The sequence below is a fragment of the Colias eurytheme genome, chromosome 10, assembly GCF_061535395.1.
Source record: "Colias eurytheme isolate Ceu_HAF_F1 chromosome 10, ilColEury1 Martin Lab GWU primary, whole genome shotgun sequence".
NCBI classification, from domain to species: Eukaryota; Metazoa; Arthropoda; class Insecta; order Lepidoptera; family Pieridae; genus Colias; species Colias eurytheme.
The window spans coordinates 1,529,765-1,554,573 of record NC_142989.1 but is presented as its reverse complement, the minus strand read 5'-3'; the positions used below and the strand labels follow the sequence as shown (position 1 = coordinate 1,554,573).

The 24,809-nt window shown below is 32.5% G+C and overlaps 1 protein-coding gene across 1 annotated transcript in view; it reads left to right on the top strand.

Annotated features, from left to right (window-relative positions):
• Window positions 1–226: 226 nt before the first annotated feature.
• LOC149904998 (pre-mRNA-processing factor 17) overlaps window positions 227–24,809 on the top strand; it is a 36,566-nt gene continuing 11,983 nt past the window's right edge. The window contains exons 1-10 of the mRNA XM_090106178.1: window positions 227–502; window positions 573–849; window positions 1,126–1,285; window positions 1,686–1,801; window positions 6,886–6,989; window positions 7,486–7,593; window positions 8,260–8,368; window positions 8,712–8,866; window positions 9,278–9,411; window positions 10,185–10,406. Of these exons, the coding sequence (XP_089962304.1) occupies window positions 332–502; window positions 573–849; window positions 1,126–1,285; window positions 1,686–1,801; window positions 6,886–6,989; window positions 7,486–7,593; window positions 8,260–8,368; window positions 8,712–8,866; window positions 9,278–9,411; window positions 10,185–10,406 (1,556 nt within the window). The 5' untranslated portion in view covers window positions 227–331. The remainder of the gene's footprint in view (window positions 503–572; window positions 850–1,125; window positions 1,286–1,685; window positions 1,802–6,885; window positions 6,990–7,485; window positions 7,594–8,259; window positions 8,369–8,711; window positions 8,867–9,277; window positions 9,412–10,184; window positions 10,407–24,809) is intronic.

Genomic DNA, 24,809 nt, shown 5'->3' with positions numbered 1-24,809 from the left:
TCAAAAAATGTATAAAATATGAGGTACACTGTTAAATGATGAGAATTATGTAGAAAAAATAAAAACACTATTTTTGCTACTTGATTTCTTCTTCTTATTAATCCTTTTCTTTAATGGCAGCCCGTGGCTGTATGTTACACACTCCATTGTCAACTTGACAGTTGACACTGACAAACATCATTCATTTCGATTTTTGAAGCTTGTTTTGTAAATGTTGTGAGTTGTGACTTGTGGCGTGCAGAAATATTTCAATTTTACTTAATAATTAATTATAAGTCGTTATATATTTTTCAATGTAAACAATAAAATCGTGACGAAAACTAATATAAACATGTTGAACATTCAAAATTATGGTAGTAGTTCAGAAGACGAAGAAAATGACTCGGAAACTATACAACAACACAGTAACGAAAAGTTATTGACTCACTTGAAGCCTGTTGATCCAAATTTATCTATAGCTAAGAAAATGCAAGTATGTGCAGCGCCAATAGTAATGCCTACGGTAAGTCATCTACAAACACACACATCACATTTAATATGTTATGATTTCTTTATTAGTTTTTATATTACAGAACAACGATGACACGAGAGTACTTTTACCGAAAAACCAAGAACTCATGCACAATCCTAAATATGAGGAGTTATTTGCCCCTGAATATGGTCCCGAGAATCCTTTTCGAACACAACAGATGAAAGCTGAGAGAAATATGTTGTCAGGTTATGTGGAGAAAGCACATATAAGTGAATTCCAATTTGAGAACCAGCGGAGGACATTCACAAGTTACGGTTATGCTGTAGATCCCTCCACAGAACCTATTCCTGATAGTGGTAAAGGAGATGGAATTGTTGGTATGTTTGTTTCTATTCAATAAATATTAATAATGAACTTTGATTGATATACTATTGTTTATTATAGTTAGTATTGTTTTTACATTTTATTTAGAGAACAAAAAAAGGTTGATTATGAACTAATAGTTGGGAAATCTAAATTCTTTTATGAGGGATTCAACAACATGTTTAATATTTCAACAACTAGCTTTACTATACTCTGAAGTAATTGTAAATAATTGCTTTTAATAAAATTGTAGAAAGATAGAATTTAATTTAACACATTTCTTTATTTAGTTTCAGAAACAGTGGCTCCACCAGTTGAAGCGGAGGGTAAATCAGTGTTTGAAGTCATAAAGAAAAGGCCATTAGACAAAAAGAAAAGGCACAAAAATGATAATCCCGAGGATGTCGAAGGATTTTTAGGGCCCTGGGGAGGTTATGTAGGGGAGCAAAGGTAAGGCTACAAACTTTTCTAGACAATTTATTAAGTATTACCCAGGTGTATATATAAATAAATATTAATAAATAAATAATAGTTGTTCAGATTGTTTTAAAGTTTCTGAAATGTTCTGTAATAAAAACTATTATTGAAATGTTGCCACATTTAAAATAATACAATTCACAGATCATTTTTTACATCAAATATCAATATGATTAACACTAGGAAGAGTGAAATAAAGTAGTTAATTGTTGAAATATTAATTTAATAGGTAGGTTAACCCATTGAGTCCCAAGCGGCCCGATCGGTCCACGACACAATAGATTTTCTATTGTGTCTGTGGTTCCGGGGCCTGAGTTAAATATTAAACATCATAAATTTTCCAATTATTAATTAATTTCTTTAATTATTCCAGGGTTATGAAGCCTGAAGGTGAAATTGCTAAAGAATTGGAAGAGATTGTAGCAAAGAGACAAAAGAAAGGCAAAGTTGATGATGACAAACCTTTGGAAGAGAAATCTATATTCCACAGTATGTATATTTCAAATTATTTATTTGTAAAGTTAAGGGTGCTATAACAGTTTTTAAAAAAAAACCGCTATTTTACGGTACAATTTTAACTCAAAGCACTTACACGTGAGAACAAAGTAATATCTTAATTTAAAGATAATATATTCAGTTCTACGATCATCTTATAAAAATTGTACGACGTCATACAAAATTGTCACTGAAATACGATTTTCCCAGCACAATGATCGCATAAAATGCAAAAAAATGGGGTCTAAACCGGTACACTTTTAAGAAAATTAAAAGCCTAATCTATCTTCTTAGTCCATTGAATAAAAAGTTCTAGAGTGCGTGAGTTAGTAACGTAAGATGTTTCTTCGGAAACATGTCAAGAGTCCCTAGGTAATAAACATACTAAAACCCCGGGCCACTAGGAGGAGCCCCGGAATGGGGGGAGGGGGAAAATGGGTCCATTTTTTCATTTTTCGCTTAAATCTCAAAAACGGTACATGTTAGAGAAAAATTTTCAAGGAAAAGTTGAAAGGCCATAAAATTATCTACAAGTTGTACCTGAATCATTTTTTTCTATATCCTACCGTTTCTGAGTTATACGCAGTAAAACATGATTTTGGCTCAAACAATTTCCACATCAATCGATCAAAAAATATTTCTTTCTTCCAAAAAACTCAAAAGTGCAACTTGTGACCGGTACTGATAGATTGCTCTTAATTAGGTCTATAATTGGTAAAATAAACACATTCCTCCATGGAAGCCTTTAGGAGGAATCGATGGTCAAAATATTATATTATGGTAGTTTGAGTTACTGAACTTGATCTTTTTATTTTTTTCTTCCAAAAAACTCATAAGTGCAACTTGTGACCGGTACAGATAGATTGCTCATAATTGGGTCTATCATTGATAAAAATACCAGATTCCAACACGGAGGCGTTTACGGGGAATTGAATTTTATTAGGGTAGTTACGATACTTGAACTTTTTATTTTTTTTCTCCAAAAAAACTCAAAAGTGCAACTTGTGATCGATACTGATAGATTGCTCTTAATTAGGTCTATAATTAGTAAAATAAACACATTCCTCCATGGAAGCCTTTAGGAGGAATCGATTTTCAAAATACTATATTAGGGTAGTTTGAGTTACTGAACTTGATCTTTTTATTTTTTTCTTCCAAAAAACTCAAAAGTGCAACTTGTGACTGGTACTGTTAGATTGCTCTTAATTAGGTCTATAATTGGTAAAATAAACACATTCCTCCATGGAAGCCTTTAGGAGGAATCGATTGTCAAAATACTATATTAGGGTAGTTTGAGTTACTGAACTTGATCTTTTTATTTTTTTCTTCCAAAAAACTCAAAAGTGCAACTTGTGACCGGTACAGATAGATTGCTCATAATTAGGTCTATCATTGATAAAAATACTAGATTCCACCATGGAGGCGTTTACGGGGAATTGAATTTTATTAGGGTAGATACGATACTTGAACTTTTTATTTTTTTTCTTCCAAAAAAACTCAAAAGTGCAACTTGTGACCGGTACCGATAGATTGCTCATAATTAGGTCTATCATTGATAAAAAAACCAGATTCCACCATGGAGGCCTTTAGGAGGTATTGAATTTTATTAGGGTAGTTACGATACATGAACTTTTTAACTAACTACCCTAATAAAATTCAATTCCCCGTAAACGCCTCCATGGTGGAATCTGGTATTTTTATCAATGATAGACCTAATTATGAGCAATCTATCTGTACCGGTCACAAGTTGCACTTTTGAGCTTTTTGGAAGAAAAAAATAAAAAGTTCATGTATCGTAACTACCCTGATAAAATTCAATTCCCCGTAAACGCCTCCGTGGTGGAATCTGGTATTTTTAGCAATGATAGACCTAATTATGAGCAATCTATCTGTACCGGTCACAAGTTGCACTTTTGAGTTTTTTGGAAGAAAAAAATAAAAAGATCAAGTTCAGTAACTCAAACTGCCCTAATATAATATTTTGACAATCGATTCCTCCTAAAGGCTTCCATGGAGGAATGTGTTTATTTTACCAATTATAGAACTAATTAAGAGCAATCTATCAGTACTGGTCACAAGTTGCACATTTGAGTTTTTTTGAAGAAAGAAATATTTTTTGATCGATTGATGTTGAAATTGTTTGAGCTAAAATCATGTTTTACTGCGTATAACTCAGAAACGGTAGGATATAGGAAAAAATGATTCAGGTACAACTTGTAGATAATTTTATGGCCTTTCAATTATTCCTTGAAAGTTTTTCTCTAACATGTACCGTTTTTGAGATTTAAGCGAAAAATGAAAAAATGGACCCATTTCCCCCCTCCCCCCACTCCGGGGCTCCTCCTAGTGGCCCGGGGTTTTAGTATGTTTATTACCTAGGGACTCTTGACATGTTTCCGAAGAAACATCTTACGTTACTAACTCACGCACTCTAGACCCCCCTTGGAGGGACTCATTCAATGGACTATCTTACCTATAAATTATTGAGGGATATATAGTCCTTTATAGATTGTGATAATTTTTTTGTATCTAAATCAAAATTTTATTTCAATTATAAGCTAAATTAAAAATACTTGTCGATTTCTTCATACATTTTGCTCTCGCGGGTCGTCAGACCGCGCTCAGAAGCGCTCTTGGAAGGACGGGTGTATCGCTCCTCGTCCCAAAAATAAAAACGAATTAGAAAAAGATTATTGTGCGTATACTGTCGTTTTCGTGATTTGAAATATTTGATACTTTATAAGAGTAAACTGTATAAGTTTCATATTCCAGTTATTTGTAATTTAAAATTATGTTTTAAAAATTATGTTGACTGGGATCCTCTTTTTTTATGGGTTGTTGAACGGATTGGTGGGGTAAAGCAATTTGACAAAACTTAAATCCAAAATGGCGCCGACGAAAATTTGCCATCTTTTCGTCATGGGTGTCATTTTCATGGTTTTTGGGGTAGCTATTAACCAATATGAGGTCAAAAATAAAATCCAAGATGGCGCCGACGAAAATTTTACATCTTTTCATCATGGGTGTCATTTTCATGGTTTTTGGGGTAGCTATTAACTAATATGAGGTCAAAACTAAAATCCAAGATGGCGCCGACGAAAATTTTACATCTTTTCGTCATGGGTGTCATTTTCATGGTTTTTGGGGTAGCTATTAGCCAATATGAGGTCAAAAATAAAATCAGAGATGGCGCCGACGAAAATTTTACATCTTTCCGTGATGGGTGTCATTTTCATGGTTTTTGGGGTGGATATTACGCAATATGAGGTCAGAACTAAAATCCAAGATGGCGCCGGTGAAAATTTGACATCTTTTCGTCATGGGTGTCATTTTCATGGTTTTTGGGGTAGCTATTAACTAATATGAGGTCAAAAATAAAATCCAAGATGGCGCCGACGAAAATCTGTTATTTTATTTTAGTTTACTTCTTTATTATTAAGAAAATTACACCTATGACGAAAAGATGTCAAATTTTCGTCGGCGCCATCTTGGATTTTGGTTTTAACCTCATATTCGTCAAACTTTCGTCGGCGCCATCTTGGATTTTGGTTTTAACCTCATATTCGTTAATAGCTACCCCAAAAACCATGAAAATGACACCCATCACGAAAAAAGTCAAATTTTCTCGGCGCCATCTTGGATTTTAGTTTTGACCTCATATTTGTTAAGAGCTACTCCAAAACCTTGAAAATGACACCCATGACGAAAAGATGTAAAATTTTCGTCGGCGCCATCTTGGATTTTAGTTTTGACCTCATATTGGTTAATAGCTACCCCAAAAACTACCCACACTTGCAAATGTGTTTGCTACGTAGGAAAAGTTCAGATTTAAGAGTATCCTAGGTAATGTGTTATGTGACGAATACCTATAATTTATTTCATTCCGACTATTTTTCGGAATAACATACATTTACTAAGAATTGTAAACAATGCCGGATTTAATACAGTGCCGGTAACATCATATGTATGATAATAATTCTACATTTCTTAAAAAGCTTTGATATTGTATACAATTCATAGATTATTATTCAATGAAATAATGATGTAAAATAGTCACACTTTTTTAAGTTGTTTGAATATACTAACATACTTATTAGGATCGTACCTACTAATAAAAGTAACAAAATGAATTTTTAAAGTAAAGTTCCTAGTAATCTTCTGGAATCAATTTCAATAAAAATACATAATATCAAAAATTAAAAATAATATCAAGTATGAAGATGGTCTATAAAATGGAATGCGCTATGTTTACGTGAGCGTGATATTGCCGCGAACAAAGTTACGTCGTTAGATACCTAAATTTGAGTAACGCAGATTTGTGACAGCGTCCTTAAGTGTGATTTTTTTTTAAATTTTTCTTCATTTTGGCAAAATAGTGCATAGATGTCCAATCGCTCTGTTATTTTATGATTATTATCTTACTCCTACTAATAATATAAATGTGAAAGTTTGTGAGGATGGATGTGTATGTGTATGTTTGTTACTCTTTCACGCAAATACTACTGAACTGATTACAATGAAATTTAGCACACATATAAACTAAGTAACTTGGATTAACACATAGGATATATTTATCCCGGTTATCCCATGGGAACGGGAACGGACTAGTCATTTAATATTTCTCAGTACACACAGAAAATAATGCAACTTCTCTTTCCCCCCTTTCATTTTATTAATGATTGTGTCAAAATATGTTATACATATTTCGGAGAATTTAAATAACTCTCCATAATTAATTATAGTTAGGTTGATATGTGAAATAATATTAAATAATGACTCAGTGCGCACACCTTGCGCGGTCGATGGTAGCACCGAGACTATATCATCGAGCTACTGACTCAAGGAATATAAACCATAGCATGGCCCGTAACCCCATGCATTTCATATCAATTCAATATCGACATTATGTTGTACACCATAGAGTACATTATAATAGGAAGGTATAGCCACATAACAACTACTCTGTTATGATTCTCTCACATATAATATATACATGTATATTATATGCTTTCACAGATATATACATGTATATTATATACTTTCACAGATATATACATGTATATTATATACCTTTACAGTTGACAAAGCCACAGACTACCAAGGCAGATCGTGGCTCGAAGCACCGCGCAGTGAAACACAGTTACGAAGTGACACTCCACCAGCTAAATGTTTCCTACCCAAGGTAAGTTTTATGATTTTACTAGCTTACCGCCCGCGGCTTCGCTCGCTTTGTCTAAAACCTAATAAATTATATCCTAAAACCTTCCTCTTGAATCACTCGTTCTATTAAAAAAAAAACGCATCAAAATCCGTTGCGTAGTTTTAAAGATTTAAGCATACATAGAGACATAGGGACAGAAAAAGCGACTTTGTTTTATACTACGTAGTGATAATAGTTTTTTTTTTGCATTCAAATGTAATGAATTTGAAACATTATTTTGGTTTGAGTTTATCCACTACTTACAAACAAAAAATTGAATATTTCCTCTATCTACTATTATTGTCATGTTTGATGCAGAAATCTTTCTGAAATAGTTGATCTTATATAAAAAATCGTTATTTTATTAGTTACGGTTTTAAGAACATTGGCATCAGCATCAAAAGATTGTCACTTTAACAAATTTTTCAATAATATAATTATATTATCGTCTATTTATGAAATATGTTTTTACTTACAGTCGCACATATTTACGTGGAAGGGTCACACGAAAGGCGTGGCGGCAGTGCGCTGGTTCCCCAAAACTGCACACCTTATGCTCTCTGCCGGCATGGATTGTAGAGTTAAGGTTTGTATTAGCAAAGAAAAACATTTATTTCGACACACACATACATACATACAAAAAATAATAGAAAAGCTAAAAAAAATAGATAACACTTAAAAAAATATTTTTATTAACGAATCTGCACTCTTGGAGCGTTGAATTACACCAAAATCCCCCCTCTCCGTTAAAACTTCATGAAATTCTCAAAAATATAAAATTGTCACTAGAAACCCTCTATAAGCAGTGTAACTAAAACCGCTTTCTTTAAGCAAGCTTTTAAATATAATATAGATGTATAATGTATACTGTATTATACCTTTACATAATAAGAAACAATGAAAATCCTGTATATGGAAAACAAATTTTTTGATTCATTTGTAGACAAACTAATTTACATAATCTGATAAAATTTTAGTAACAACAAAGGCATTAAATCATTTTAAATTGTATATTCAGTATCTTGAATGTCTATTTTTTGAAGTGAAAACTTCTTTAGCGGCGTTGAGCACTTTTTCTGTAATGGGTATAAAATCTTAAACTCGCGTCAGGACACGTGACCTGATCGAAAAAGCGTAAGACGGATGGATATCAAACATGCTCAACGAGTTTTCACTTCTGCCGGCACTCCCGGAGTGCAACCCGCCTTTTTTATTTATAGGATTTATTTATTAGTCTGGTAAATATTTTCAGATATGGGAAGTTTATGGTGACCGGCGTTGCGTGCGCACGTACTTCGGCCATAGACAAGCGGTGCGTGATGTTAACTTTAACAATGAGGGTTCACACTTTTTATCTGCGGGTAAGTGTAAAAAATAATATTTTTTGCTTGCTTATTTTTTACGACTGTTATTAAAAAAAAAATCACTTTATTTTTTTGTAATAATTAGTTAACTAAGTAAATAAAGTATGTTTTATTGCTGCTTATTTTTTTAGACAGTACAGTTTATAATGTGTAATTGAACGTGAAATCTAAAAAAAAAAGGATTATTTATGACGATTCATACTAATATTAAAATTACGAAAATTGTTCTGTCGATCTATTTTACTATCATTACTAATCGGGGGTGAAACCACGTATAATATACGTTTTATGCTATATCAAAAAGGCTTTTTTAAAGTGATATAAGTAATTTTTTTTTCAGCATACGACCGTTATATAAAGCTATGGGACACAGAGACGGGCGAGTGTGTGAGTCGGTTCACGTCACGCAAAGTGCCCTATTGTGCTAAATTCCACCCCGATACTGACAAACAGCATCTATTCGTTGCTGGCACATCTGATAAGAAGATTATTTGTGTGAGTACATTTTTCTTATATATAAATTACAAGCTGACCCAGCAAACTTACTGCCTTACTCTTATCATTTAGGGGTATGAAAAATAGATGTTGTCCGATATGCACACAAAATTTCATGAGAATCGGTCGAACTGTTTCGTAGGAGTTTAACTACAAACATAGCGACACGAGAATTTTATAAATTACATTTGTAATTTTTCATAAAAATTTTTTAGGACGCCATCTTGTTCAGCAATATGGCTGCCTTTTTGTGCATAATATAATTATTATGCTATCTGTTGATTGATTTCTCTTTTGTTGTACCATACAAAAATAAACTAAATAAATACTTTTATCAAAGAAAATTTATCAATTATTTTTTTAAAGAACCTACACCACAATTTTTTATTTGTTTTTTTGTTTGTCTTATAGTGGGACACAAGAACGGGTGAAGTTGTACAAGAATACGACCGGCATCTCGGCGCTGTGAACACGATCACCTTCGTTGATGAAAACCGACGTTTTGTCACCACTTCTGATGATAAGAGCTTGCGCGTTTGGGAGTGGTGAGTTATTTTTTTATGTATTTTTTGAAATATAACAATTTTTAGGCGCGTTGAAAGTAAAATTTCAAGGTCGCGTATTTGCAATACCGTCACATCATGGAGTAAGGCGATGATTTTGGTATTTTTGAATCTTGACAAAGAAGTTTCACCTCTGACACGTGTGTGACGACACACGCTCTTTTTTGTGGTAGCAATTTTATGAAATGTTTCAAATAATACTCAAAGAAAACATTCGAAAAGAAAGAAAACCGCATTCAAATATTTTCGTAATTTTACTAGCCACGCCCGAAAATCGAACTGATTGAAATCTTTTAAAATTATACCCTTTACTTTTATTCCATCGATCTTTAGGGTGAATTATAAGAATGAAATCTATGTAAAAAACTTGATAAATTTAATCAAAGGAAAACAGTTTCCTTTTTTTTCACCTTTTATTTTATTTTTGAGTAGAATTTTCTCTACTTCTTATAGTACTTATACTTTAGATGGCATAACATAATTCCACTATATATAATACTAGATTTCCGCCCGTGGCTCCGCCCGCGTTTTCAAAGGAAAACCCGCATAGTTCCCGTTCCCGTGGGATTTCCGGGATAAAACCAAGACAATCAACCAAACCAACAAATCCAAGTTACCCTCTATATGTGTGCTAAATTTCATTGTAATCGGTTCAGTAGTTTTTACGTGAAAGAGTAATAAACATCCATACATCCATACTTACAAACTTTCGCCTTTATAATAGTATTAAGATCATTGACTTTATTAATTTTCAGGGACATACCAGTAGACATGAAGTACATAGCGGACCCATCTATGCACTCTTTGCCCGCAGTCACAGTATCGCCCAACGGCAAGTGGCTCGCTTGTCAATCTATGGATAACAAGGTTGTGGTGTTCAGTGCGCTCAATCGGTTCAAGATGAACAGGAAGAAGACGTTTGTGGGCCACATGGTGGCTGGATATGCTTGTTCTGTGGATTATTCGCCGGATATGAGGTAAATACATTGAAAAAATAACAAAAAATTGGTTGTCTGTAAAGTCGGTTTAATGACGTTAGTAATTGAACGTGACAACGTCCGATTGTGCTTCTTTGTCGCTCGTTCCGCGCTCTCGCTTGCACTTCAAGCCTTACATGGAACGCCTCATAGCGAGGTAACGCGAGTCATGTTTTTTCGTGCGTGCAGCCGACTCTATCGAATTATAAGACGTTGTCACGTCAAAACTATAAAAATGGCAAAAAACAGGGTATATAGGAGGTGGTTTATCAGTCGATTGGTTCAAGATGAACAGAAACAAGACGTTCGTAGGCATTGTAGTGGCTGGATATGCTTGTTCGGTTGACTCCTCGACAGATATGAGGTGAGTGGGGGAAAGAAAATAGCAATAAATTTGGGAAAGTTGACGTTTAATCGTAGCCGTTAACATGATCCTTTTAGGAAATGTGTGTGTTGACGCGTATACATGTGAAATATTTACGCAGTCCGCTAGGCTCCATCGAAATTCAGTATCTGACATAGAAATCAATTAGATTTGTTTGGAAAGTATTACTTTTATAGTAACCAAAAAATAAAGATCAAATAATGGTTCTCGTGAATATCGAAGAAGATAACTAATAATTAAATCATTTGATAAAAAGACACATGAAAGTCATTTTGGTGGATTTTACATTTAATACTTGATTAGATTAAATCATATACACAAAAGGTTGAGGTTATTGTTTGTTCCCCATGATAAGGATTTATAGTAGAGCCATTTTAATAGGCAACATTTGACAGTTCAACAAAATTCAACAATGTAACCTAGTAACGACGACATAGAATAACATGATATTTCGTTTTGTTAGAACTTCACATTTGCTTATCTTTTGCACGCCTCATAAGCGAAGCGTTGAGGTGGGTACTACTGTCACTTCGCGCAAAACATCTGATTTTTCAAATTTAAAATGTCTTTATGTATCATACATTGCACTTGTGAGATAATACATACACACACATATTAAGAAAAAACACTATTTTTAACATTCATGATATTTTTTATGTCATTTTTGTTATTTAAACTAGTTAAAAAACAGTTTAAAAAAGTTCTGTCTTGGACGTCCGTGTGTCTGTATGTGCGGAGGATTTTCTTGTTAACACGATAGCGACCGAAATACTATACTAATCGAGTCTTTTTTTTTCTCTTACGCTTGAGTATGCTCAGGAATAGAACCCTTTCATTTTTCAGGGTCTGATTCGATGTGGTTTAATAAATAATTATTAAAAAAAAATTATGAGGCGTGCACTTTTGGATTTTCCAAACTATTTTCAAATACGATTACATATTTATAATAATAATGACCGATACAAGTAATTTTAAGATTTCATATTACTGATAAACCATTCTAAACATAATAAACAATTTCTGAATTAAAGAACTGACGTCGCTACAATTTTGTGTCAATAACCTTTTTTTCTTTTTAAATACCAGAGACGTTACTCTAAAAATCGAAATCTGACATCTAGAATCGAATGCATTAATAAATGTGTTTCAAGTTCGATTGACAAATGTTTCAAGTCAGTATCGATTAATTCACTTTAATCGATGTTTTTAAGCAGGTTACCTCTCTTCGAAGATAAAATTGATAGACGTCAAATGTTGCCTATTAAATTGGCTCGACTATAGTTTCTACTTGTTTGAAACTTTGCGTAATTTGCGGCTAGATGGCGTTAGTTGACATGTCTAAAATAATAAAATTGGACAATAAATGCCCTACTTTTCTCAAACAATTATTTTAGTTGATTATTAAGTAGGTGAGAAATTTTTAAAGTAATTTTTGATAATAAGGTATCTAAATTGGTTGTAACTGACATTATTAAAATAGCACATAACTTCAAATTAAATTAGTGCAACTGATAGATAAATGACTGAAGTTAATCTAAAATAAATTCAAAGCAAGATACTTTATTCAGTCTAAAAACTAAAATAAAAAATTTGTCTTTTTCAACATCAAAATGCTTTTTCTTCTGACTTCTAATTACTGACTCGAAGGATCATTATTTTGTGATCCTTCGAGTGTTTTATATTACATTGAATACTGCATCAAAATCTATTGCTTGGTTAAAAAGAAGACTTAACAAAATAGAAACAGACATAGTTTTATAATATATAGTGGTCAAAGTTCGATTGGTCGATAAATAAAAATAATAATTGATTGATTATGATTATTATATCAGTATAAACACATAAATCTTATCTAATGTAATCTTCTTATGTATAAAATAAAGACGCGTTAGTCATTTGTAATCTAAGAACGGCTGAACGAATTTTAGTAATTTTTAGTTTGTTAGATTTTTCACCCCGGATTGTTAAAAAAAAACTTTAAAGTCTTCGAGGCGGGAAGCTCGTATAACATGCATTGTCATCGTGTAAATGCAACTACTATATATTTGCGTAAATCAGGAGATTGCGATTATCGCATCTGTTATTACTGAAAACAAATAGTAAATATTTATATCATCTTTATTTGTTAATACACGAATAATCGATTTATCTTCTATACTTTGTTTGTTTGAAGGCGCTAATCTCAGGAACTACTGGTCCGATATAAAAAATTATTTCGACGTTAGATAGCTCATTTATCTAGGAAGGCTATAGGCTATATTAAATCATCACGCTAAGACCAACAGGAGCCACGCGGGTGAAACCGCGGGGCACAGGTAGTGATATCATTCGAATAACCGTCTGCAATACATATCTATATTAATGTAATTACTGCCGGCTTTCCATGTTCAGTTATATTGTTACCATAAATTATTATGTCAATTCTATCTATATGTGTATTTTTATGGATATGTGCACCTTGGGTTGAGGTCGTTATTGTTAGAGATATATCTCAAAGAAGCAATATTAATGTACTAAAGAGTTAATTAGATAACTAATAAATTTATGTATCTCTTAAATAATTCCCTCACTTTTCAAGAATTTTTTAACTACCATTATACTCTTATTAGGTAGAAGAGTCAGAGACAACCTCGAAAATATGTTTACCTGCCCCCGCACCATGATGTCTTAAAGTTGTATTCTTTTCAGTATGGAAAATTTCAGTGTGGAAAATGATTGTCTAGCGCCATCTCTTTCCTACACTGGAAATAATACTGCTATAAGACATCATAGTAACCCCTCTGCTCCGGTTTAGGCTTCATAGTTCATACACTTGAAACCAGTAGGGTACTTAATCCATTATGCAGTAAATTAACAAATAGTACATAGATGTAACTTGAGCATATGAGATTTGTCTCGTTCGGCACGTGGTCAAACAACTACTGGCATTCAAATAAACATAATTATTATCAATTATGTGAAAGCATAACGGATAAATCTTAGCAATATTAGCATATGTGCGATAAAAATTCAAATAAATTCTATTAACACTATTAGTACAAGAATGAACAGGATTAAAAAAAAATTATGTTCAGCCAAATTAAATGTCAAAGTCATCAATTTTTTTGGTGTCGTTTCAAACCCAATTAAAGTCTTATTATAAATTCTAAATCGATTTTTTCTAGTCTCAAAATTGATTTCTGAAAAAAAAAATCTGGCAAATCTCGTTTTTTATATGCTTGATATTTACATAAAGCAAAAACAACGATATGTATGAGATTTTAGAAAAGAAATATTTTTTTTTCTTTAGATCAGGTTTCATATCAACAACTAGCATTCATAAATATATTTGTATAATAAATATTTGATTATTAGTTGACACGTGCCCAATTCTCTTTTATTATTCGCCATTCGCGCTTTTAATATTCCAATAATATTGTAATATCACATTGCAACATTAATAAAAAATAAAAATAAAAAATCTATTACTTGAGGAGTTGATGACAGTCTATCTGTTGAATGATATAAATATGATCTAGAGGCAAAAGTAAATTTAATAATCACTTTACCTCACTTTACGTTCACGTTATCGATTCGTGTTGAAGTCAGAGACTGTACAAAATAATCTGAAGAAAATATCCCCCTTAACAATAGAATTTCTCCTACTCTTTCGGTTTTATGGATTAAAAGGACACCCCACGCCATCTATGGAAACATGCGTTAAGCTTCGCAACCAATAGTCAATACATCAACAACAACAATTTGCATCGATGGAACGCGGCCTCTTGAATTTTAATTTTTAGTTTAGATATAATTTATTGACCTTATACACAGTTTAATAAAATTTTAGATCAGTATTTGCCAAACCATGGCAATGGCTATATTATGTGCATAGCCATCTAGACCAAGAGCTCGCGTACATTTTAATTATCATTATACATAATTTAAAGAACGATATCACTACTTATACTATCTTTGTTCACGAGTTTTAGCGTTGTGTTATCAGGTGTTTGTTTGTCTTTGTAGTCGCGGAGTTTGGATTTGTGCCCGGATTATCTTGGCTTGCTCTTTCATAACTGGCGAAATCCACTCTACACCTCCTACATGTGCATAACTGTTTAACCTGTCGCAAATATGTATAATCGTTTTGTTATGGCTAACGAGTCAACAAAATTTATATTAATATAAACTGACTTCTGATTTATTTATTGAAGCTGATCTTACTTCTTTTAAACAGTTTGGAATACTTGTCAAATGAAAATTTAATAAGAAAGGTCAGAGATAACTTTTGGCCGCGGAAGATATTCATCCATAACCCACGGCTTACAGAAAAGAGATAACCTTTAAAAAATAAGGGACCTGAAACTTTTTTGAAGTCAGTTGTTTAGACTATTTTTAAAATAAGTAGGTATTTTTATATTTTCGTATGTCACCAATCATTTTATACTTACTGATCGCGTGTAACTGACACAACAAATACCGATAAAATCTACGCTTAATCATGGTGCTTGTGATATAAATAAACATTATATTATATCATAATCGCAAAATATGCCTGGTCATTGTTTTGGGGCAAAGGCAACGATCTGCTTGGAGCTGTGTTTATAGATAAATCATCTATTAACGATATGTAGATATTTAAAATTGTATAAGTATGTTAAATTATGCCATATTCATTATATACCATATTCATAGCTAACAAATTGCACTTCAAAAAAATATTGTTTTATTTACGTAGCGCGTCAAGCACGTGCAAATAAGTAGTTTTTGTCGAAATCGGATAATCGTCAGATGGTCACGTAGACCAAGCTTGCTGGCGATATCTTATTCTCATAAAATATTTTTAGTGTAAACATTGGCACGGATATGACACTGAACTCAGATAGCTGACCTAGCAAGCAATTTTTTTCTCATTAAATAAATCAAATTTTATTTTGAGGCCTATCATTAGTGGAGAAAAGTATGTACATATTTAATTACGTGATCTCAAGAAATGCACAATGAAATTGTATTTTTATTTAAAAATTATAAACTTCCTTTTTTTGTTCTTCTTGACTTTGCTGTGGCTCATTTCATTCATATGTTCATTATATTTGTGTCTTGATTCATTAATACTTTAATATTAATGAGATAAGATGAGAAAAAACTGGCGTTAATGTTTTGGAGGCAAAAAGTTTTTATACTAGTCTGGTACTTAGAATATTCATTAAGTATCTAAAAAACATGAGAAATCTATTAGCCATTTATATAGGTACTTGTTATTCATCGTCGTTTCAGTAAATCACGGCGATACAAAAAACATTCCCCTTAAGGTAGAATTAAAACCTTTTCAAGATAAAAACTAGAGAAAATCCTAAGAGCTTGGAATGTTGCGCATACTAATGAATGACCTGTTTTTTTGAACAATTCTTACATAGCTACATTGAAAATGGAGTATACAACATAGTTACAAAGTAAACAATTTTTTAGAATAAGATGTATAAGTGCGAGTATTTACAGTATCGTATCAGATCCATTAATCCAGGGCTGGTAATCAAATTTGCGTAGATATTTACAGTATTTTCTAGTGTTTTATTTTACGCGAGTAGTACATTTAGAAATTAAATATTTTTAGAAGAAGATGTGACATTTTAGTCTCCCTGCGACCACGCTCGCTGCAAAGTGTGCGAAACGTGGGGAAAATAATATACTTAATTAATAAATTTAACGTATTGTAAAAATTATACATCACTTCGGCTTTCATCAGTTTCCTCTCGCAGGTCTTTTTTGTGTAGATATTACAAGTAATAAACTCGATAGCAATTGTTTTACCATCTCTCGGACTATGTGTTACTTTCTCGTGTTATTGCTGCTCATGAAGCTATTATGCTTGATTGACATGATTAAGCTTTATCAAATAAAGTAGCACGCTGTAAAAGTTTGGATGTAGGTAGACACAATGTACATTTTAACAGGTTTTAAAGAAATAACCACAATTCGCAAGTATGCACTGACATGTACATTTTCTGATACATTTTCTTCTTTAGTAACATATTTAATTTCCATGGACATGAAATCAACATTTAAAATATACATTATATCAATTAAATATTAATAGAGTGCGCAAGTCAAAATTACTAATTCTATAATTATATTTTGCAGACGTCATTAATTCGCTAATCGAGGAAAACAAAGCGACAAGCGATAGGTTATTTTAAAAAATAAAATATATTTCACATTAAAGTATAATGAAAACGTGATGTTTCAATTTTGTATGTCCGGTTATATTTTTTGAGGAAAGAAGTAAATGCAAGTGTGATTTGCGCTTAATGTTCACTTTATTACGGAAATCTCTTTATTCTATATAATATATGCAATTATACATATTTTTTTACTTTAACTATATACGTATAGCCTTGTTTCTCAGTACATTTCATCATTTACATATTACATGTTGCAATAAGGGTTTTACTCGACTACTAGTTTTGCATTGTTAAACGGACGATCAACTTTAGTATTTACATACCCTTTCAGACTGGCTGAAAACAACTATTATTTTTTATATAGATATAATTTTTTAGAGCTGGTTTTGACCATTTCAATTAACAGGCAACAACATTTTAACACAGTTTAAACGAAAAATTGTCTGCAAGTTCTTTTAACTATCCCATCTTTTGTGTTCTTTAATGTTTTTTTTTGGGTTATTTATTTTTTATTTAACTCTTTATTAGTTGTACAGTTAATAAACCTTATAACTACTTACACAGAGTACTACTATTTTGGCGGCCTTATCACTTAATAGTGATCTCTTCCAGGCAACCACGGTAAAAGGTAAACAAGCATTATCACTATTGGCGGGGTTAGTGTTGACTCTATGAGAATTCTGTTTCCTCTCGTCAATTGCTTGGTGTGAACTTCTCCCCTTTTCAAACACACTGTTTATTTGTGTATGGATTAACAATCAGCTTTGTGAGTATCCTTGTAACACTAAACTTGGCCTCATATCACATTCCGACCTAAATGTTATTGCTAGGCGTTGTGACCTCGCGCGAGCTCATAATATGAAAATTGCATTAGTGCATTGAATACATAAAACTGTTATGTTTAATTGCTTTGTCGTCTCATTTACTTTTTTGTACTGGACATTTTGAGAAATCGGGTCCTGCGGTTGGTGGTAAAGCTTTCCGCTTAGTTTTTACGATACCCATATGGCCATTTGTATTTGTGGTGTGAGACAATAGTTTTAGTCACACACCAATCAAATCGAATTATCACGATGGTCACGACTTCCGAAGGGATATAAATCATCATTATAATAAGTGTAAAAGTGCAAGGGTATGATGACAATGATTATGTAATACATAATTTATAATAATGTGCTCTCTACGTGTTAAATGCGTTGTCTTAAGTTGTTTCGCATCTCTACATATGTGAATATTGAACAAGTAAAATCATCCGATTGATGTGAAAAATAATTTAATGCAACTATTATGATAATTATATAATATTATTAAATTTATGATTCCTAATTTATTGGCTATAAAATGTACAGGAAATATCCTGATGCAGATACAATATCTTTAAAAATATTTTATTCATATTCAACGTTGTAATCAAATCATTTGATTAAAGCAATGAAATTTAAAAGTTAAATTAAGACTAAAAATAAAAGCATCATATTACAATATGATAATCTATATAATGCAATTTTCAAGGAATTTTAAAATTATCTTACGCTTGAGCTTACAGTAACACTTGGGAGTACAATACGTTTTTACAAATTTACATTTACTAAGAAATCAAGATATCAAACCTTAACCTAGGCATTGGTATTGGAAGTTAATCAATATTTACATTTTAATTGGTTTGCGTGAGAAGAAAAAATTAAAACATCAATTTTATCATATAATAAAAAATAATTCATAGGAAATTGGGCCTCCGCCCTAATAGTGACCTAGTAACCTAGTTGTTACTCTATATCCTTTTAACTTCCTTGTAATGAGATCAGACCAATCATATAGTTTCGTGAGTTATAAATATGTTACAACTCCCTGTTTTAAGTCTAGTCTCCCTATTTAAGTCCCTAGTTGGATACGATCATATCAATGTGTCTAGACATATAAAAGATTGCTATATACATTCGTCATATTATGTCAATTCAAATCCCTAGGAATGATTGGGTGCACCCAAGTGCAATTCAATCAAATGCCAAATATTGTAAAAAATATAATAAGTAGTACATAATTTGGATTTTACTATGGGTGTTGGTTTTTACTTTTTATTTAAACAGTTTCAAATAATTAGATTTTATTATTCATGCAGAATGCTTCATTCTTACCTATTTGCTGTAGAATACACACTTGGAACTTTTTGCTGTTTATGTGTAGATAAATATTTTTATTTTGATAAATTTACAATAATATAAATAGATAAACAAAGTCAATAAATGTCATCATCATAAATATAAATAAGACATTCATTCAACAACAGATAACACACCCTTCACAGATTAAAAACTACCAATTCTATTGAACATGTCTTAACCATGCGACCACATGAGGTCACATTGACCACATGAGGTCACATTGACTTTCTCCACGCGACCTCGTCAACATGCCTTTACATAATGTGTTTATTATTTACTAACTACAAGTGTTAACAATGCGTATTTTTCTTGTTATAAACACTTCATCGATGCTATTAATTTCGAAGTAATAGAAGAAGACATATTGAAGCATATTATTGTGATGGTGTTTCCGGGGGTGTTGTCCTAATTTCTCTCATGTTAAGTTCATGCGCATATTGTTCTCTATCATAGAAAATCAAAACAATGCCAATAGCTTTATACGGTTAATACGAGAAATTTTTTTAAACAATATTTTATATTTTGAGTTGAAGCGGTATGCAATTCTCCGTACGTAGATTATCTCACAGACAGAAAGAATGACTTTCATTGTATAATATCATTATGCGACTGTTTCGAAGGCTGCTCGTAGCATATTGCCTCGAAAAACTTCATTACTCAGTTTAAGTACGTTTCCAAACAACTTCCAAATATTACGTTGTTCACATGTTATTCATTAATTGTACATATAAATCGGTAAATAGGATTGTGCTTTAAAATATAAATATGTCGTTTTTGATAAAATAAGGACACTGCAAAAGTTACATATGCATTATGCACGCCTTTACCATAGAATAATAACTAGTTGCCTGTACATAGAGGTTTTGCTGTGCATAAGATTGTTCATTGTTGTGATGTCATCGAAGCCACGGCCAACGTGAATCGTGACGTCACGACTTCCTTTTCAGGTCTCGAGCTAACTTTAAAGCCATTCTCATCCCTATTATTGGCGCGAAAATGAGTATATTTTGTATCTGTGTAATAGTATAGACACATCCGTTTATTGTTTTTGTTTATTCTTTGTCTGTATAAACGTTTTTTTTGTAAATAGCAGTAAATTTATTAGCAATGTTGCTATTTGTAAAAAAAAGATATTTTGAAAAATACCATGCATCTATTTGGTATTTGATTTTGGTCAAATTAAAAATAAAAAAATATTACAATCTTATTGGGTGGAGCCATTAATTAAGAGAAGAAGAAGAAGAAATATTACAAGAGTGCTTTACTTGTAAAGTGGATAGTGGCAATTAAGTTCGTGGACACAACAAATAAAACAAATATAAAAAAATCAAATATATTCTAGTGAATCATTGTAAAATAAATAGTATATTAACAATGAAAAAGCACTTTTATAAATTGCGTTCGAATGTTTATTTTCAGTGGTCACACTCACACCAGAACCGCGTGATATCGAATCCGCGACCCAACGCTTGATTTACATAATAAAGGTCATTTTCTATTTGTTTGTAATTATTGGACGGTTGAATAATTAATTTTGTGTCTATTGTTATTTTATACGTGAAAAAAATATTACAGGAATATAATCAGGAATTTTAAAAGGAACAAAAATAATAAAGTTTTGAACTGAATTGAGCATGACAATTTTCTTTCAAATCTTCACTTCCTTTTGTAAAATTTTAAACAAACTTTGAAAACAATATTTTTGAAATGTAGATACTTGTATAAGTAGGTAATGCAAAAGAGCAGGTAATAAATTGTTGTGCGATTACACTTCGCACTTCGCAAAAAAGTAAGCTTGTTAAATTTTTTTAATTTTCTTAAAATTATCATATTGTAATCATAAAAAATTGGAGGCAGCGTGTCTTGGTGGATACTAAGTACTCATCTTGGTGTGCGGTCTCTGCCGGTGTTCCTCAGGGCGGCGTTCTGTCTCCTCTCCTCTTCTCCATCTTCATTAACTCCTTATGTTCCCGGCTGACGTCTCTGTACCATATGTATGCTGACGACTTACAGATATATACTCAGTCCACCCTTGCTGACCTACCTAAGGCAATACATTCTTCTAATTTCGAACTATCTAATATAACTAACTGGTGTAGCGAATTTGGTCTGAAAATCAACCCAGCTAAAAGCAATGTTATCATAGTTGGTAGTCCCTACCTTATTTCGGAAATTGACTGGGGCATTTTGCCAAACATTAAAATTGGTGACGTTGCTTTGCCTTACAAAACGGTAGTCAGAAATTTAGGTGTGTTGCTTGACCAAACTTTATCTTGGTCTTTCCATATCCAGGAACTAAGCCGTAGGATATATGCTGCTTCTGCTACGCTCCGGCGGCTTCGTAACTTCTTGCCTATTCCTACTAAAATTACGCTAGCGCAATCCCTTCTCCTTCCCATACTTGATTACGCTGATGCATGTTTTCCTGATTTAACAGCCGAGCAGCTTGATAAACTTGAGCGTCTTCAAAATTTCTGTATTAGATTTATTTTCGGCCTTCGAAAATATGACCATGTTTCTTCTTTCAGGAAAAAGCTCAAGTGGCTCCCTATCCGACTTCGCCGGGATCTACACTATTTGCAACTACTGTTCCGCATCCTTTTTAATCCCTCTGCTCCTTCCTACCTCAAGTCCAATTTTTCCTTCTTGCACAATGAAAGCTATTCACTTCGCTCTGAGGACAGACTTATCTTGCGTGTTCCATGCCGACGCACAAATTTCTATGGCAAGTCATTCGCAGCAATTTCCGTGAAGTTATGGAATTCTCTGCCGTTAAACATTCGACAAGCCAGGACCGCTTCGGGGTTTAAAAATCTTGTGAGACAACACTTTCTCTCCGCTGTTGATCCGGATCAGTAACATTCTTTTATTATTTTACATGTATGTAGTAGTATTTTTGTATAGATATGCATGGCATTTATATATATAGGTATTTTATTTAATATCGGTGTGTTTCCTTCAGAATTAGAATATGATATATAATATTTATGTATATTTATAATTTGTATGTATACCTATTTATTTTATTTATGTATGCGTCTATGTAGATTTATATTTATTATCTTTGTACATGTATGTAAGTATATGATATTATATATATTTAGATATGTATTAATTTATGTAGACACATGTTTGTATGATAAAAAACTCTTCTTTTTCTTGGTTTTTCTTGCTATTATTATTATTATTTTATTTTTTTTCCTGTTCTCGTCCCGCGTACCTTTTTGCTCGTTACCTTTTACCGTGGTTGCCTGGAAGAGATCACTACGTAGTGATAAGGCCGCCAAGTTAGTTGTACTCTGTTTTTTAGCTGTAAGTAATTTTAAGTTTTCCTGATTGTACAACTAATAAAGTGTTAAATAAATAAATAAAATTACTAAACATTATTTACACGTTGCTCCGTGCTTCTCTACGTTTGAGGAAATCTTCGTAAAAAATATATAATTAATAATAATAAAAACTTGTTGAGAATTGTGCGGTATATTAAAATCTGTCAGTCCTCGGATCACAGACACAATAGAAAATCTATTGTGTCTCGGCCCGATCGGGCCGCTCGGTGGATATTTCACATTTTGTTCGTTTCTATCTATACATAATAATATTACAAAATGTGTATGCTTTGAAACAAATAGCATACTATATTGTATTACCTATGTACTTTTAGTAGACAAAATCAATTGGTATTCGAAGGTCAAAAAGAAAGAAGAAAATTGTATGCAGCGGAACTGTAGCTAAAGTTTCACACGGAAAATTTAACGAATATTAAACTGAGATTAAAGTTGAACCTTGAAAATAATCGAAGCAGAAATAGCGTTTGTTTTAAACGCGAAACATGATTATAATTGGTTCATTATAATTTGTCAGAAGAAGTTAAAAATAGAGGAAGTAGAATAAATTTATTACTTTGTACTCCACGCATAGATAGAGTATGAAAGAAACTTGAGGTTCCTTTGATAGTCGTGTTTAGAGTTTATTAGAGCGGATTAGTTTGAACAGGCCATTCATATACATATAATTGCAGTTGTATAGATATTCAAGTCTCCAATTATTACGTGTCGGGTTTTTTCAAATCGATTGATATGATTATTGTTTTACGTTGATACAAATTGCTTAGGTGAGCTTCTACAACTTCTTTCATAACTATAGCCACATGACTATACTTATATTGAATATTTTGTTTATTTTAGTCACAGGAAGGTAAATGAAGCGCAACACAGCTAATTTACAGTATTACATACTAATCCATTGTCCTACTTCCCTTACAATTACATTGACTAACCGGTCTATGTTTGAATTCAGCTGATGTGTGAATCGAAAGTCGAGACTATAAAATTACTATTGGTATCTCATATAGTGATATTAGGTATAATTCTTTTAGAATTCTGGAATTTGATAGATCTGTACTACAGTTTACGATGACCAAAATAATAATGAGTATGAAGAAAAATCGAGTTTCTGATTTTAGAACGGTAGAAATTTGAATACAACGTTAATTTTACCATCCAATCAAAACTTTTGCTATCATATTCTAGATATTGGTGAATAACACGCGAAAAATAGAAGATACTAGAATTTATTATATTACGTATACGTGTCTAGTTCCGTTCAAACAATTGTACCTATTGGATTCTTTGACCCTCGACTTTGACCGTGATTTTAAACTATAATTACATACTTATAATAGTTAATTCTATAGTAAACAGGTAGCTGTGTAAGAAAACACGTTTGGGATGTTTTATCTTTATCTTATCTCATGACCCATTTCAGTTCCTAATTGTATGTAATAATAGTAATAATTAGGAAGCGCTTTAAAATCTCAAATACTAAATGAATAATGATGTAAGTAATTGACTCAATGACCTGCGATTAAAATTCCAAATGGTTAACGACAGAGTAATGAAATTTGAAACAACAGTAACAATCATCATTTAATAACTTGAATGGAATACCATTTAATACTTTTCCTTTAAGCTTAATCATCCCAAACAATAAATCACGTGTTCATTCATTAATATTCATCAAAGCGGACGTAATTAACTATAAAGTACAAAACAGAGTAAGAACAAACAAAAAGGTCACAAATAAATACAAACACATTAACCAGGAACTGAATTTAACACAATACTACAAAGCCTTGCGTTTAATAACACTAATTAATAATAGATCATGTACTTCGACAGTTGGATTTGCATGTTAATTTGATACAACGCTTCTTTTTAATGGAAGTGAAATATTAAAATATGTATTGAATATGATCCACTGATGAAGGGTTGAAAAAGACTACTTACTACGAAACATTTTAATTCTTAGGGCCGGCGCCCACTGCCGGCACGGCGTGGCATGGCAGGGCAGAGGATTTTATTACTAATGAAGTTATTTTGAATCTTATTTCAATCAGTTTAGAATTCAAGTTACTTTATTTCGATGCCACGATGCCGCGACGTATCGCAGGATGCTGCAGCATGACGCGGCACGCCGCAGGATGCGGCGGCATGACGTGTCTTGCTTTGGGGTCGAGGAATTATGATTGCTAGCTAGTTGAAATAAGGTTGAAACTTATGCAGCATTAGTGGGGCTTTTAGCAGGATGCCACGGCATGCCGCGGGATGCCATTGCACGCCGCGGGATGCTCTGCCGTGCCATGCCGTGCCGTGCCGGCAGTGGGCGCCGGCCCTTATTTACAACTAGCTTCCGC